The following is a 12484-nucleotide window of genomic DNA, read 5'->3' on the forward strand; positions in this document are numbered from 1 at the left end:
GGCCTCCGGAGCCCGGTTCCGCGCGCCACAGCGCGCTCGCCGCAGTGCGAGCCGGACCAGGAGCGAGCGCCATGGTGAGGAGTGGTTGTAGGTTGCGGGCCAGGTGGAGGCCGTGGTTTAGGCCTGGGTTTGGGCTGGAGCGTGGGCCGGGACCAGGGCCTTCCCCGGGGACGGGGCTAGGCAAACGTGAGATAGGCGCTTACTCTGGCGTTCCGGCTCCCTTTTCAGGTGCTGCTGCACGTGCTTTTCGAGCACGCGGTCGGCTACGCGCTTCTGGCGCTGAAGGAGGTGGAGGAGATCAGCCTTCTGCTGCCGCAGGTGGGTGGACATGGTGGGCTAGCCGGAGGCTCCGCAGCCCCTCGGGCCGCGCGTGCCCCAGCATGCACCGCGCGCTCCCACGTGGCCCGCCGCGCGTTGGGAGGTGCGCTGGGCCCGACAGTTCCAAAGCAGGGGGTCTTTACCTGCATTCGTGATTAGAATTGCGTTAGAAGCATTAAAAAGTAAGCTTCCCAGACTCCACCCCGTACCGATTAAGCGGAACCTGGATTTAGGACCCATGATCTGTCCATGTTTAGTGTTCGGTTGGTCCTAAAAGTGCGTTCAGGTCCTAGAGCTGCTGCTGCTTTACTGCGCCCTAGAGGCAAGAGGAAGGGAAGAAAATCACTCATCTTTCTCCCCCCAGGTGGAGGAGTGCGTGCTGAACCTGGGCAAATTCCACAACATCGTTCGTCTTGTGGCCTTTTGTCCCTTTTCCTCGTCCCAAGTTGCCTTGGAAAATGCCAACGCTGTGTCTGAAGGTGAGTGAGTTGGCCACTAAATATTGTAGGGAGATGAGCCGAGATGTAGTTCTTGCTACTGTTAACCCTTTAACAACCTAGGATGTAGGCTTTATTTCTTGTGGGCACTGTAGTAATAAATGATTTTTAAGTGAAATCAGGCTGGGGTTGAGGGGCTGGTATAATGGTAGATCCAATCAAATGTGGTTCTCTGCTAGTTTGTTCAGTTGATTGCAAAGGGCAATTTTGATGCCAAAAGCCTGGAGAAAGAGTTTTAGTCCCAGAAGGCAGATCTGGTACTAAATACATCCATTGTGCTCCAGGGTGTGTTTCAAGCTTTCAGTAATATATTTTACATTTACGTTATTGGGCCTGAGTTCTGTTCTCCTATGGTTGATGCTGGCTTTGCAGTGATGACTTGAGTCTGTCAATCCCCTGAGTGAGTTTAATCACTGATGTCTCCATGTCTCTGAGCAAAGCCTCTGAGTAAGAGGAGGTCTGTAGGCACAGGCCATCTTAGCATGCTCTGCAAGACCAATGTAAGATCAGTCTCACTAATCAGTAGTTGCTTTTTTACGATTTAAACATCCTTCAGCATGTTAGTGGGAGCTCTGTTCTTTGCCTTGAGGTGTTGTTCATGAGGACCTCCGCCTGCTCTTGGAGACTCACCTGCCACCCAAAAAGAAGAAAGTACTTCTGGGAGTTGGGGACCCCAAGATAGGTGCGGCTATACAAGAGGAGTTAGGGTACAACTGCCAGACTGGAGGTGTCATAGCCGAGATCCTTCGAGGTGAGACAGTTTTGAAATCTGGGGGTGGGGGTGGTTCTGGAAACCTAGCAGGTTGCTTTTTAGAAGCCCTCCTGCTTGTCTGGTGCCTGTGTGTGCAGGAACTAGCTCAGAGCCTTTCCTTACTCACAGTCTCACCCTCTTCTAGGAGTTCGTCTGCACTTCCACAACCTGGTGAAAGGTCTGACCGATTTGTCTGCTTGTAAAGCCCAACTGGGGCTGGGACACAGCTATTCTCGTGCGAAAGTTAAGTTTAATGTGAACCGAGTGGACAACATGATTATCCAGTCTATTAGCCTCCTGGACCAGCTGGACAAGGATATCAATACCTTCTCCATGCGTGTCAGGTAAAGTGCAGGGGTAACCTGAGAAACAAGGTCTTGGGTCTGTGGGTTAGCTAATTTTGAATCCTAAAATCAGGACTGGTAGAGCTGGGCCTCCTGATGCTTACCACAGGCTGTGTTCTTACACTGACTGTATAGAAAGAGGAGGCAGAGTAAACCCACCCCATATACACCTCAGCCCAGGCAGGCCCTTTACCTGGTCTGCATTGTGAATGGGGAGACATGGAGGTTTTTGGATCTGATTTGTTCCCATTTCCTCCAGGCATAAAGTAGATATGGAGAGGGCTGAGTGTAGCTTTGAGGCATGGCAGCTGGGCCAGGGAGTGATTGTGGTTCTTTGCAGGGAGTGGTATGGGTATCACTTTCCTGAGCTGGTAAAGATCATCAATGACAATGCTACGTACTGCCGCCTTGCTCAGTTCATTGGAAACCGGAAGGAGCTTAATGAAGAAAAGTTGGAGAAGCTGGAGGAGCTGACAATGGATGCAGCCAAGGCTAAGGCTATTCTGGATGCCTCACGGTCTTCCATGGGTCAGTACAGAGCCTAGCAGTGAAAATAAGGTATGGGGCTCTAAATATTGGGCTTCTGCATTCACACTTGACATTCTTTAGGCATGGACATATCAGCCATTGACTTGATAAACATCGAGAGCTTCTCCAGTCGTGTGGTGTCTTTGTCAGAGTACCGCCAAAGTCTACACACTTACTTGCGATCCAAGATGAGCCAAGTAGCCCCCAGCCTGTCTGCCCTGATTGGGGAAGCGGTGCGTCATGGGAAACCAAAAGATGGGGGATTATGGGATTACCATGTATATTCGTCATATTGTTGTTGTATTTCGTGACCTATCATATCTTCCCCAGTTGAACTTGATGGGGAAGGAGGTTGAAGCAAGTTATACAATTGGTACGTTGGCAATTCCAGCTTCATTGACTCCTTGACTCTTTCTCTAGGTAGGTGCACGTCTCATTGCTCACGCTGGCAGTCTCACCAATCTGGCCAAGTATCCAGCATCCACAGTGCAGATCCTTGGGGCTGAAAAGGCCCTGTTCAGGTACCAGTGAGGGCACCTGCTCACACTCAGGTGCCACTTCTGGTGCCCACTTGCTTGTTTGGGGATCACAGTGATGGTTGACCAGGGCTCCCTGACCTATACAGGCCTCTGCTATGGGGGTGATGGCCAGTCCTGGTGTCTGAGTGATTCCCTGGGCCCAGCAAAGGGACCAAGTTTCCAGGTCAGCGACATTGGATGCCTTCCCTCTGCCTCTGGGAGCGGTGGGTTGGCATGAGGTGGGGTAGCAACCCAACCTGGCCTGAGGCTCACTCTGGAAACTGCGGGGAAAGGGAAGGGAGGCACTGCCTTAGCTAACACCGTTGAAGTTTCTGATCTTAAAAGTCTCCGCTGAATATTCTTCTCCCAGAGCCTTGAAGACAAGGGGTAACACCCCAAAATACGGACTCATTTTCCACTCTACCTTCATTGGCCGAGCAGCTGCCAAGAACAAAGGTCGCATCTCCCGATACCTGGCAAACAAATGCAGTATTGCCTCACGAATCGATTGCTTCTCTGGTATGGGTGGGGGAGTGGGCAGTTGGGAGGGTGGGGAGGCTGACTACCCTAGCAGCTTCTACAATGATGGCAGTATTTTTCGTCAACAGCAGTTCACCTAGTGAGTGTTGATACTTTGGGTCTGAGTAAAGCTGAGGGTAGATGGAATACTGGAGGTTGAACTAGTAGTTTGTCCTTCTGGGGGCTGATGTGCTTTATTTACTTATATAAACACATCCAGAGGTGCCCACCAGTGTTTTTGGGGAGAAGCTTCGAGAACAAGTTGAGGAGCGGCTGTCCTTCTATGAGACTGGAGAGATTCCCCGAAAGAATCTGGATGTCATGAAGGAGGCAATGGTTCAGGTCAGTTTGGGTCAGGTCAGGTGGGGTAGAATAAGAGCTGGCTGTTGGAGGTGATGAACTGTCTTACCCTGACCATGTAGTGTGGAGGCAAAAAAACTGATTTAATGAGCCTGATCCAACAAAACCATGAGAGAGACCTAGGGAACCAGAAGTCTTCAAGCATTTTCAGCATCTTTCTTTGGCCAGGCAGAGGAAGCGGCTGCTGAGATTACTAGGAAGCTCGAGAAACAGGAGAAGAAACGCTTGAAGAAGGAAAAGAAAAGGCTGGCTGCGATTGCCCTGGCTTCTTCAGAAAATAGCAGTGCCCCGGAGGAGTGTGAGGTCAGTAGTAAACTGTCAGCCCTCAGCCCTAGGTAAAGATCTTAGGTTGTAGGACAGAAAACAGCAGAACAGAAAATATAGCATCTCAAGTCAGGGTCTAGAGTACATGCTTATGGATTGAATTGAAGTCTTGAAGTCTACCTCTTGATTCTATAGGAAGGAGATAGGTGCTGAGAGAACTCATTCAAGAGCCCAGAGAGCTGGTTTGTAGCAACACCTGTTCATTCCCTGGGCAAGTGTGTTCTGCCTCTGCTGCCTTCCAGAAGTTCTTAATCAGGGGTAGTGCAAACTGCTCTGCTTATTCTCAGATGTATCTAGAGATGATAGCAGCTCATACTGGGAATGGGGAACAGGGAGGACTCCAATGTGCTGCTATGGTAGAATCATTCTCCCTAGGAGTGTCAGCAGTGCCAGTGTTTCAGGGTCCCCTCTGGAACTTGGCATCATGATTCTTTTTTGTGACCAGCATGGTGAGGTTCTTCTGTAAATTACCTAAGGATATTTGTGTGTTCTACCTTTTTTTGACATGGATTTCCAAAGCTAGAGCCATTCCATTAAAAATCATCCCAGAAACAGTGAGCAGTTTTAATGCCATTTTCACTAGTCTTTCTTCCTTGAGTACTTAACAGCTGGATGACACTTCATGCCCATTTTTCCCTTTCTGCCATCAGGAGACAAGTGAAAGACCCAAAAAGAAGAAAAAGCAAAAGCCCCAGGAGGTTCTTCAGGAGAATGGAATGGAAGACCCTTCTGTGTCTTTTTCCAAACCCAAGAAAAAGAAATCTTTTTCCAAGGAAGAGCTAGTTAGTAGTGATCTTGAAGAGACAGCTGGTACTGGAAGTCTTCCCAAGAGGAAGAAATCTTTTCCCAAAGAGGAACCAGTTACTGACCCTGATGAGTCAGAAAACAAGAGGGTCCCCAAGAAAAAGCGGAAATTGTCTCCCAAGGAGGAGCCACTCAGCAGCGGACCTGAAGAGGCTGCTGCCAGTAAGAGCAGCGGCTCCAAGAAAAAGAAAAAGCTCCGAAAGCTATCCCAGGAAAGTTAGAATGGACCCTAGTGGGGCATAACTTAACACAGGTATTCCCCATCCCATTCCCTAGAGCCCAATAAAAATAAAAACAAATTCACAAAGAGTCATACCATGTTTTATTGGACATCTTAACATGGGTGTGGGTGGGACCTATGGGTTGGACAGGGCACCAATGACAGCCTCAGTGAAGTCTTGGCAGGTGGCATAACCACCCATGTCAGAAGTTCGAACCTGTAGGGGAGAATTGTTATCATCTCTGTGGCCTGGGCCCCATCCCTAACCCCCCACCACCTAACTGTTCCCTAAGGAAGCCAGCTCCCAACAACCTAGGCTCTGCCCAGAAGGTAATTATGGTCTAGAAGTATAGGGCTCTTCTCTGGTCCACAGTACTGAAGGGAGGTGTATGGTCCTTGTGAGGTTGGAGGGAATAAAGGGCTCTAGCCCCCATAGGGGTGCAGGTGGCCGATGACAGACTTGATGAAGTCGGTTGTGGTGCTGTAGCCGCCCATGTCTCGAGTCCGTACCTACAGCCACCACCGGCAATAACCGTGGTGAAGAAGAGAAGAGAGCCCATGAAGGTGAGGGGCAGGGCAATGTGATGGAAATGGAATCCAAAGAGGGTGACAAGGCCAGGAAAACAAGATGCGATGCAGCAGAGATGCAAGGAGGCAGCCAGGTTTGGAAAAGCACAAACCTGTGCGCTCCTGTCTTCTGAGGGCCAGAGCCACGATTCATGCTCTGCTGCAGCCTCAGCAGGTTAAGCTCAGCATGAGTGAGATGGGAAATGCAAGTCAGACAGAAGGAAGATACCTAACTGCAGGGGTGGCAGATAAGGATAGGCTTCCAGGTGTGGAGAAAGTGGTGCCTCATCCTGTCAGCTATCTCCCTCTGCTGCTCCATCTCCCCCCACGCTAGATAGGAAGCTACAAGTTCTGCCAGTGGATGAAAGAGGAAATAGCAGATGGGAAACTAAGAGGCAAACATGATCAAGAGAATGAGACAGCCCTGACAGGATTGGGGGAAGAGCAGAAGCTCTGGGGACCTGGAGGGAAAGGAGGCCCCAACTCAGGTTCCCAGAAATTAGTGCCCAAGACCCTAAACCCCACAGCCTTTCTAAACTTACCTTGCCAACTTTAATCACCTTCTTCACTGCCTCTGCAATCATGTTGGAGTGATGCTCGAGACTGCCAATGTGGACAGAAACTAAATTACCCCCACGTCATCTTCCTGATTTCCCCACCCATGCTTCCCAAACCACCCAGCCACCATCCTAGCCTGGCAGTGACCTACTTGAGATGCCGCAGCATGTTGGAAGCTGACAGCAGCATGGCTGTGGGGTTGGCTATATTCCTGCCCACTGCCTGGGCAAATGGATGCCGGGCACCCTGTGGACAGATGAGCAGGCCAGAGTCACTAGCAGCAGACATTCTGCAGAATCTGAGGCCAGGAAAGGGTATTACATGAAAGGTCAGGCGAGGAACACTGAGAAGATGCAAGGGGTGGGGGGACAAGAGCAGGCCACGGTCATGAGCAGGCCAGGGGAATGCACTGGTGGAGAGCTATCGGGGATATGAGGTCAGATGAAGGGCACACAAGAGGGCTGAGGGAGGAGATGACCTCACTCACCGTCTCAAACACTGCGTACTCTGCACTGTAGCTCTCACCAGGGACCACACCAGCTCCCCCAACCAGGCCAGCAGCCAGATTGTCAATAATGTTCCCATAGAGATTGGGCATCACCAGCACGTCAAACTGGTAAGGATTCTGCACCAGCTGGGGGCATGGAGAAGAGACATAAATCCAACTCCTTGCCTTGCTTCTCACTGAGAACAGAGACACTGGGAGGGCCTTACCTGCATGCAGCAGTTGTCTATGATCATTTTCTCAAACTTGATCTTGGGATACAGTTCAGCAACTTCCTCACAGCACTGCAGGAACAACCCATCCCCCAGTTTCCTGTTCATGGGCCAAAGGGAACAGATTCAGCTGGGAGAGTGCTGGGGGCTACCTTCCCAGGACCCTACCCCATGCAAAGTTATGTCCCTCACATGATATTGGCCTTGTGGACAGCCGTGACCTTGCCCCGCCCCTTCTTAGTGGCATAGTCAAAGGCGAACTTTGCAATCCGCTGTGATTTGGTTCGAGTGACAATCTTCAAGCACTCAATCACACCCCTCGCACTCTGCATAAGAGAGAAGCAGCTGGGTGACACTGGAAAGAAGGGAAGAAGGAGCTAAGCCTCTCTCCCCTCTTCACCCCTGCTCCCCACAGTTTCTAGGATCTCACCTCGTGTTCCAGAGAACTGTACTCCCCTTCTGTCTGCTCTCGAATAATCACCAAATCTAGATTGTTGTGTCGAGTCTTGTACCCAGGAAGTGACTTCACATGGACCACATTGGCAAACAAGTCCAACTTCCGCCTGGGGATAGGGCAGAGCCATAAACACTGTGCCTGGTGCCCCAGTACCCCCTCACCAATAGCCTCCCATCACCTACCTCAGCCGCATATCATAGGAGGCTAGCTCCCCTTTATACTCCATTGGGGTGTGGATCTTTCCTGCATAAACAAAGTAGAGGTTGTGGGGGGAGAATCAAGCACAGGCCAAGTTCAAGGAAACTCGGAGTGGTGTCCCCTCAGTGACATAATGCAACCCACACTCCCACCTCACACTTCCAAATAAGTGACCCTTAAATGCCTTTGGAGGCAAGGGGCAAAGGAGAATAATGTAGTTAAAACCAGAAACATTGTATCCACTGTTTCATTTCTAGTCACCAGATATATGTTGAAACTTCAAAATAACCTAAGAGGAGAACAGAAAAAAATTTTCTCATGTTCTCAAAGGGCCTGGATTAAATAGGTTGAGAAACAACTTAGATCTGTGACCTTTCTTGATGTTTCTGTGTCTACATATGTGACATCTTTTCAACCAACACATATCATGTGTCAGGCACTAGGAATACCAACCAAAAAACAACACAAACTCCTGTCTTCAAGGGCAAACAATGCACTGGGGGAAGAAAGTCATAGGAAGGACATGATAAATACCGTGGGAGAGGTATTACCAACGTGCACAGGAGCGCAGAGAAGAAAGGGATGCACAGAGGGATCTGGTGGTACCAGGAAGTATCATAGAACATCTGGCACTTCAGCCAGACCTTAGTCTGAGTGAGTGTACCAGGTTAAATAGTGATCCCCAAAATGATATGTCCATGTTTTAACTCCCAGAACCTGTAAATATGACTTTATTTGTTAAGACAGTGTCTGCAGAGATAATAAGTAAAGGATCTTGAGATGGATTCACACTGGATCCTTGTAGGTTCTAAACCCAGTAACAAGTCCTTTACAAGAAAAGAAGGAGAAACAGATACACAGACACAGAGTGGAGAAAACCATATCAAGACAGAGGCAGAGACTGAAGTGACACGTCTGCAAGTCAAGAAACACTGAGGAATGTCAGTAGCTACCAGGAGCCACCAGAGAAGCTGGAAGAGGCTAGGGAAGATTCTTCTCAAGTCTTTAGGCGAAGCTCTGCCAACACCTTAATTTTGGGATTCTGGCCTCCAGAACTGGGAAAGAATAAAATTTCTATTATTTTAAGCCACCAAGTTTATAGTAATGTGTGGCAGCATTCAGAAACTAATACAGTGAGTAAGGAAGATTCTGACAGGAGGAACCAAAAGGAGAATACTGTGGGCAGAAGGAACAGCAAAAGTCAAGACAATACACATTATTTGGAAACTAACACAGCCTGGAGTGACCAAAGAACAGAACACATGTTGCATAAACAAAGGCAGAAAAGCTGAGGCAGAAAAACTCATAACGAACTTACTTTCCTACCCTAGGGCTGGGACTGGCAAAGTCATGGTGGTCTTTCCAAGAGAAGAGCTGTACAGGATGGACTGTAGGGGCAGAACTGAAAGCCAGAAAGTCTAATGAGGCAGTTACTGCAGGAAAGCAGAAGGAAAGACAGAAAAGAGGCAGCTAGAAATGGCATTTCTGAAGACACAATTAACAAGACTTGATGACCACTTCCCTAGAGAAGGAAATGGCAACCCATTCCAATATTCTTGCCTGGAAAATTCCATGGACAGAAGAGCCTGGCGAGCTACAGTCCAAGCAAAGAGTCTGACGGGACTGAGCACCAGGACTCACGACGTAGCCCCATGACAGACTACAAATTCATAAAGCCTTCTTGCATAGAGCATGAGGCACATGATCTCTTAGCTCCTGGGTTTCCAACTGGGTTCCCACTAATGGTCACCAATCAGTGGTGAGAACTCAGAAGAGTTAATGTATTAGTGTGTGCTGAGGGAAGCTTAATGTGCATTTATTCGGCACACATACCAATGATGGCCACTTTGTTCTCCTTCATGGAACTCAGCACCTGCTCCAGCTTCTCCTCAGATGCCATATTCTGCACCTCGCTCAGGTGATGCTCCTGGAACTCCACTGGGACAGAGGCAGCCTTCAAGAACAGGTGCCAAACATCACAGGATCAGAATCGAGTAAATCCTTTGCAACTTAAGCAATCGTCCCTGTCACGCCCCAGGGCACTCACCTTGAACACCTCCTTGACAGCGTGCATCAGCTCAGGCCCCACGCCGTCTCCTGGCAGCATAGTCACGGGAAAGGCGCCCTCCACCCTCACGTCCTCGCCCTGCGAGCAGGGGCAGCAGAGCTAGAGCTGGGGCGAGGAAAGGGGTTCTGGGGCGGGGTGGAGGGCATGACCAGGAAAGGAGATGTCAGGGGACTGAGCGAGACTGGAGCCGGGCCTGCGCTTACCTGGGTCCGCGAGGAGGCTTGCGCCACGGTTGAGGTACACAGGCTCCTCCATGCTCCGGGATTCGGAGCGGCGACCAGTGCCTGCAACAGACACACAAGCCTTTTAAGTCGGATCTGGGCGCCTCAGGCCCCGAATACTTCTGTGAGCCCGGTACAAACCCGCCGCCCTCCCGCCTGCCGTTGCGTGTCCCGGGCCTCACTCGGGTCAGCCAGCGGACACGGCTGAGGGCAGCCATGTCATTCGCAGGAAGTCGCGGAGAAGTGACGCCGGAAGCTGGAGCGGCCCAGGGCCCCTGTTTCCGGCCCGGCAGGGATGTTGGGCGGTATCCTTATTTCCTCCAACCAAAACAGCTAACCTGATGGTTTTCCTCCGCTGGCATCCTCTTGGGCTCACCTCTTCCGGTACCCACTGATGCGGCAGAGAGCTGCTTTGTCTATTGCTTTACTTTCATTCACCGTATTTATGTTGAAACTTGAAAATAACATTAAAGGCGAATATGAGGTTTCATTTCTATCAAACGGTGACCTAAATTTAATAGCAAGTTGAAAACAATACTGGAGAATATATCTTAATGTTTTTGTGTCCTCGTATTTGTTATTCTTTTCATCCATTCTCACTGAACAATCGTATGTCCGACACTAAAGACGTTAATGAACACCACACAATGCATAGGAGATGGTGTGTATGTGCCTGGCTTCTTCAGTCTTGGAGCCTGTGCGGTTATTAATCTGTATTAATCAAGTTTCCTCGTTGTTTTTTCCTAGGTGATCTTGTTCTTGCTCTGACCTTTGTTTTCGAATAGTGTAGCCCAGGCTTGAACTCCCCTGAGCAGGATAGTAATTAGAGACAAATTATCTCAACCTAGTAAGTGTGACCCTAAAAGGAAAGTTCAGGCCGATTTTCCAAATTTCAGTCACATGCCTAAAGCACAAGACACAAGTGGACATGGAGCACTTGTTAAAAATGCAGACTTACGTCACTCCAGACTTGCTGAATCCAAATTTCAGGACTGGGTCCCCAGAAAGCATATTTAACAGGCTCCTTCAGATGATACACACAAATTTAAAACCACTAACTAGGTTGTCTGTGATTTATGTACCTAATCCTTCCAAAAGTGTGCAAGGTATTCTCCCAGCCCAAGGGAAAGAATGCAGTGGTTCTAATCTTGGGGACCAAGAACAGGCTTTGTGTCTCTTCTCTGCATTCCTTTAGGCAGGGCGTTCTCTACTGTTGTGAGGTGAAAAAATTTAAATTAGAAAATAAATGTGTAAGAAACTTGAACACATGAAAAGTTCTGTGTCAATAAAAGGCTGTTAATAATATAGCTAATTGATATAATTGATAATATAATTATCAATATTAATGTGACAAACTCCTCCATCTCCAGAATCAAAACCAGAGAACAGCACCATCTTGCCTTCATAGACTCTCTAGTCCCAAGTTACACACTGCTCTTGCCATTCACCACCATTTTTTTTCTTCCAAATATTGCTCTTTCTAGTAGAGAAAAAGTGGGAGATTTACAATTTCTCAAAGCTATGTTTTCCGTTACTTTAGGAAATTGAGGGCAGGAAAGGATATGTGCCATCTTAGTCTAATCTCTGATAATCTAATTTTCATCCCAGAAAATATTAATTTCCTTGAGGGCAACTACAACATTATTTCCATACCTAAATTCTGCACAAATCTGAGTCCAGTCTGACAAACAACATCTGCTCATGATATCAAGCTGTGTGGCTGTCAAAAGAATGAAAGGAATTGATGAATGGTACCAAACGACTCAGGCCACGGAAATGTGATCATCACTGTTTCAGGTCATTGTATTCTGGTGAGTTTGGTGAGCTCTCCTGGACTCTGAGTTCTTATTAAGGCATCTCTTACTGATATTACCTGAGAATAGGGAAGTTCAGTCTGGACCCTTGAATAGTTCCCTAACCAGACTCTTGGACAAGTGAGAGAAGTTAAACCATCTTGTTCCTTCGAGTTGTTATGAAGCATATATTAGTGTTCAGTGTGAGGCTGGATGATTTGAATGTCACTTTCCTAGGCCTATAAAAACTCCAGTTCAGGGGTCCTAACCAGAGCTCCAGGTATCCATCAGTAGAAATCAGTACCATGAACCTGGATGAGGAAAATAAAAAAATCCCTTCTTTATTCTCAATGACCTTTAACTGAAACTTAGTGTTTCCTATCATTACGAATGTAAAGTGAGGGACTGCCCTGGTGGTCCAGTGGTTAAGACTCTGCCTTGCAATCCAGGGGACATGGATTTGATCACTGGTTGGAAAACTAAGATCTCACATGCGCAGAGGAACTAAGCCCACCACCACAACTACTGAACCTGCACTCTCCAGAGTCCAAGCACCACAACTAGATAAAGATCCTGCATGCCACAACTAAGACCTGGCTCAGCCAAATAAATAAATGTATTTTTAAATGAATGTAGAGTGATAGTGTAGTGCTATTTGTAGTACCCTTGATATTATCACTAATAGGAATTATAATTCATGCTGCATTTCATTTTTCACAGAT

The 12484-nt window shown here is 48.3% G+C and overlaps 2 protein-coding genes and 5 non-coding genes across 9 annotated transcripts; 6 read left to right on the forward strand and 1 right to left on the reverse strand.

Annotated features, from left to right (window-relative positions):
- The first annotated feature begins 43 nt into the window (after positions 1 to 43).
- On the forward strand, positions 44 to 5270 carry NOP56 (NOP56 ribonucleoprotein). The gene is made up of 12 exons (XM_086333110.1): positions 44 to 74; positions 229 to 318; positions 683 to 797; positions 1405 to 1566; positions 1712 to 1910; positions 2251 to 2438; positions 2520 to 2671; positions 2859 to 2959; positions 3327 to 3475; positions 3696 to 3817; positions 4004 to 4138; positions 4810 to 5270. Exons 1-12 carry the CDS (start codon positions 72 to 74, stop codon positions 5182 to 5184), a joined length of 1791 nt encoding a protein of 596 aa, XP_086189236.1. The 5' UTR covers positions 44 to 71; the 3' UTR covers positions 5185 to 5270.
- LOC147360659 (small nucleolar RNA SNORD110) lies at positions 1182 to 1253 on the forward strand. Its single transcript, XR_015140084.1, has one exon. It is a non-coding gene; the product is annotated as a small nucleolar RNA SNORD110 (small nucleolar RNA).
- LOC147360660 (small nucleolar RNA SNORA51) lies at positions 1998 to 2133 on the forward strand. Its single transcript, XR_015140079.1, has one exon. It is a non-coding gene; the product is annotated as a small nucleolar RNA SNORA51 (small nucleolar RNA).
- LOC147360661 (small nucleolar RNA SNORD86) lies at positions 3023 to 3108 on the forward strand. The gene has a single exon (XR_015140073.1). It is a non-coding gene; the product is annotated as a small nucleolar RNA SNORD86 (small nucleolar RNA).
- On the forward strand, positions 3534 to 3604 carry LOC147360662 (small nucleolar RNA SNORD56). The gene has a single exon (XR_015140068.1). It is a non-coding gene; the product is annotated as a small nucleolar RNA SNORD56 (small nucleolar RNA).
- On the forward strand, positions 3863 to 3934 carry LOC147360663 (small nucleolar RNA SNORD57). The gene has a single exon (XR_015140065.1). It is a non-coding gene; the product is annotated as a small nucleolar RNA SNORD57 (small nucleolar RNA).
- IDH3B (isocitrate dehydrogenase (NAD(+)) 3 non-catalytic subunit beta) lies at positions 5269 to 10204 on the reverse strand. 3 transcript variants are annotated; one of them, XR_015139310.1, is made up of 13 exons: positions 10152 to 10204; positions 9952 to 10032; positions 9728 to 9826; positions 9514 to 9634; positions 7665 to 7725; positions 7456 to 7588; positions 7218 to 7351; positions 7023 to 7125; positions 6796 to 6942; positions 6460 to 6554; positions 6293 to 6353; positions 5496 to 5693; positions 5269 to 5400 (listed from the first exon to the last, which is right to left on the reverse strand). XR_015139310.1 is itself a non-coding variant. In XM_086333113.1 (12 exons), exons 1-12 carry the CDS (start codon positions 10185 to 10187, stop codon positions 5320 to 5322), a joined length of 1152 nt encoding a protein of 383 aa, XP_086189239.1. In that variant the 5' UTR covers positions 10188 to 10204; the 3' UTR covers positions 5269 to 5319. The 3 variants fall into 3 exon arrangements, 2 of the variants coding, with proteins under 2 accessions (XP_086189239.1, XP_086189237.1); XM_086333113.1 differs by lacking the exon at positions 5496 to 5693; XM_086333111.1 differs by having other exon boundaries at positions 5269 to 5693.
- Between the last annotated feature and the right edge of the window lie 2280 nt (positions 10205 to 12484).

The sequence above is a fragment of the Bos grunniens genome, chromosome 13 (assembly GCF_055505025.1).
Source record: "Bos grunniens cultivar Pamir isolate PY7600 chromosome 13, Bosgru_T2T1.0, whole genome shotgun sequence".
NCBI lineage: Eukaryota > Metazoa > Chordata > Mammalia > Artiodactyla > Bovidae > Bos > Bos grunniens.